Source organism: Cebus imitator, unplaced genomic scaffold (genome assembly GCF_001604975.1).
Source record: "Cebus imitator isolate Cc_AM_T3 unplaced genomic scaffold, Cebus_imitator-1.0 Scaffold156, whole genome shotgun sequence".
In the NCBI taxonomy this organism is placed as follows: Eukaryota; Metazoa; Chordata; class Mammalia; order Primates; family Cebidae; genus Cebus; species Cebus imitator.
Window position 1 is genome coordinate 312,348 of NW_016107471.1, and position 2,387 is coordinate 314,734.

The following is a 2,387-nucleotide window of genomic DNA, read 5'->3' on the forward strand; positions in this document are numbered from 1 at the left end:
AAAAAAAAAAAAAAAGAGGAGGCTGGACATTGATGGGTCATGCCTATAATCCCAACACTTTGGGAGGCTGTGGTGGGTGGATCACTTGAGCCCAGGAATTCAAGATCAGCCTGGGCAACATGGTGGAAACTTGTCTGTACAAAATATACAAAAACTAAGTTGGTATGGCGGCACACTTTTGTAGTCCCAGCTACTAGAGAGCCTAAGGTGGGAGGACTGCCTGAGGCTCTGTCACCCAAGAGGAGGAAACTTAGGAATAGGTGACCCATATATTCTTTACTGCTTTTGCTGATGAGTGGTAATAAACAGACTGATATTAGAAGCTCAAGTGAATTAGACGCAATATATTAATAAAAGGTGCAGCAGGTTCTGCTAAGTGCTAGTCTTACTTCCTTCACATAGATATAAGAATAATTTTATATATTGAATTATATACGTTGAATAATTTTCTTCATATAGTTGCCAACAATTGCACTGCAGAAGTAAAAATCTTATTTTGACATAAAGAAGCTTTGTTCCAATCAAATTTGCTGAACAATATATAGCCCTATAAAATTGCTTATGTTTGAATATTTTACAGTATGATAAAAGGTACTAAGTTCCAGTGTTCATGTAGTAAAAAATAAAACTGTACTTAAAATAAGTTACATGTAAATAAATATTCTGCAGGAATCAAGCTCTCAAAATTTGATATGTTCACATGACATTGTTCTTAGACGCAGAACCAGTCAATCCAGAACCTCAAAATGACTCTCTGTAGTGATTTATTAGTCCGGAAGGTAACAGATAATAGTTGACACTTAAATTCAACTTACTGGAATAATAAAACTAGAGATTTCAAAGAATTTCAGAACAAAAGCAATCACATTCAAAGTAGTTTTCCTCTTTCTTCCTGAAAATAGGCATTAAATAACTCTTTCGTGTTGCTTCAAATTAACATTTGTAGGTATTTTAAGAAAAGGAACAACGAATAACGACGACAAACCAAAGTAGAAAAACAACTCTGTAAAAAACAATACTTACTTTAAAACTTCCGTATAGCCTTTAGCAGCTGCAACGTGAAGTGCTGTACCTCCAGATTTTGCATGCCGGACATCATTTATATGACCACTATTTAGCCACTGCCTGGCATCTCTAAGCATGATCCGTTCTTCTTCCTTTCGAGCTGCTTCTATATCAACCCCTGATAAAACAAAAATAATTGTTTTTATTTTTGCTTAATAAAAACTCTTCTTTCTATATTGGGAAATAAAATTATCCAAAACATGTCAAGTTTAAATAAAAATTAAAAATGAAAGTATATATGTATTTTTTTTAATGGGCTACTTATAACGAGTTGGTTAAACTAAAAAATGTGGGAATATTGCAGACATTTTATTAATTTTCTCTATGTATTATTTGGTTTTACCCCATAATACTATTTTGATCTTATTTTTCCTTTCTGGTTATTCTTGTTTTCAACAATCTGAACATTTCCTAAGGTACAAGCATCTTTTAGGCTAAATTTTTTTTTAACAATTATAATGAATAAGTCTCAAATTTCTATCTACTGTTTTGATCTGTTCTATAAAATCTAGCCTAGCAGGTAAAAATGTTTACTGAATGCTTCAACTCTGAGGTTCTGTCTTCAACTAAAATGCATCATACTTTAAAATAGATTATTTTCTACCAAACTTCTTTCATTTCCTTTTCCAACATAGTACATTCTTTATACCATTAAAATTATTTTCATAATTTTAGTAAGTTATATAAACGTTCATTCATTTAAAGGCACTTACTCTAAGCACTATGCTAGGTTGAGGTGATAAAAGTGGGAATAGGCCAGGCGAGATGGCTCACACCTATAATCCCAGCTACTTAAGAGGCTGAGGTGAAAGGATCACTTGATCCAGGAGGTCAAGAATGCAGCAAGCCATGATTATGCCACTGCACTCCAGCCTGGGTGAAAGCAACACCCTGCTTCAAAACAAACAAACAAACAAAAAACAAAAATAAAAATAAAAAAAGGAAGAATAAATGAATAGGACCCTCTAATTCCTTCTTTTAAAGAGCTCAATATATTGGAAAAAGATTAAAGATAATCTTGAAATGAATGATCTCATGTGGTCTTATGGCTTTGACTACTTGTTATTTAATAAAGAGCACACACCACAATGCATTTACAATCTGCCTTACTCCACAAGTCTATGAGCCTTTTTGTCTTTTATTCCCACTGTCTGGTAGAATACTTGATACAAAGTAAAGGGAGATCAGAGCCAGGTACATTGGCTCACACTTGTAATCCCAGCACTTTGAGAGGCTGAGGCGGGTGAAGCATTTGAGGTCAGCAGTTCAAGACTAGTCTGGCCAACATGGTGAAACCTGGTCTCTAAAAAAAAAAAACGCAA

General features: G+C 34.0%; 1 protein-coding gene across 13 annotated transcripts in view; it reads right to left on the reverse strand.

Moving 5' to 3' along the window:
* Positions 1–2,387, reverse strand: part of PPP1R12A (protein phosphatase 1 regulatory subunit 12A) — a 158,904-nt gene that overhangs the window by 65,500 nt on the left and 91,017 nt on the right. For all 13 annotated transcript variants that reach the window (XM_017543461.2, XM_017543462.2, XM_017543468.2 and 10 more), the window contains exon 4: positions 1,024–1,183. In XM_017543461.2, coding sequence (XP_017398950.1) covers positions 1,024–1,183 — 160 coding nt within the window. The remainder of the gene's footprint in view (positions 1–1,023; positions 1,184–2,387) is intronic.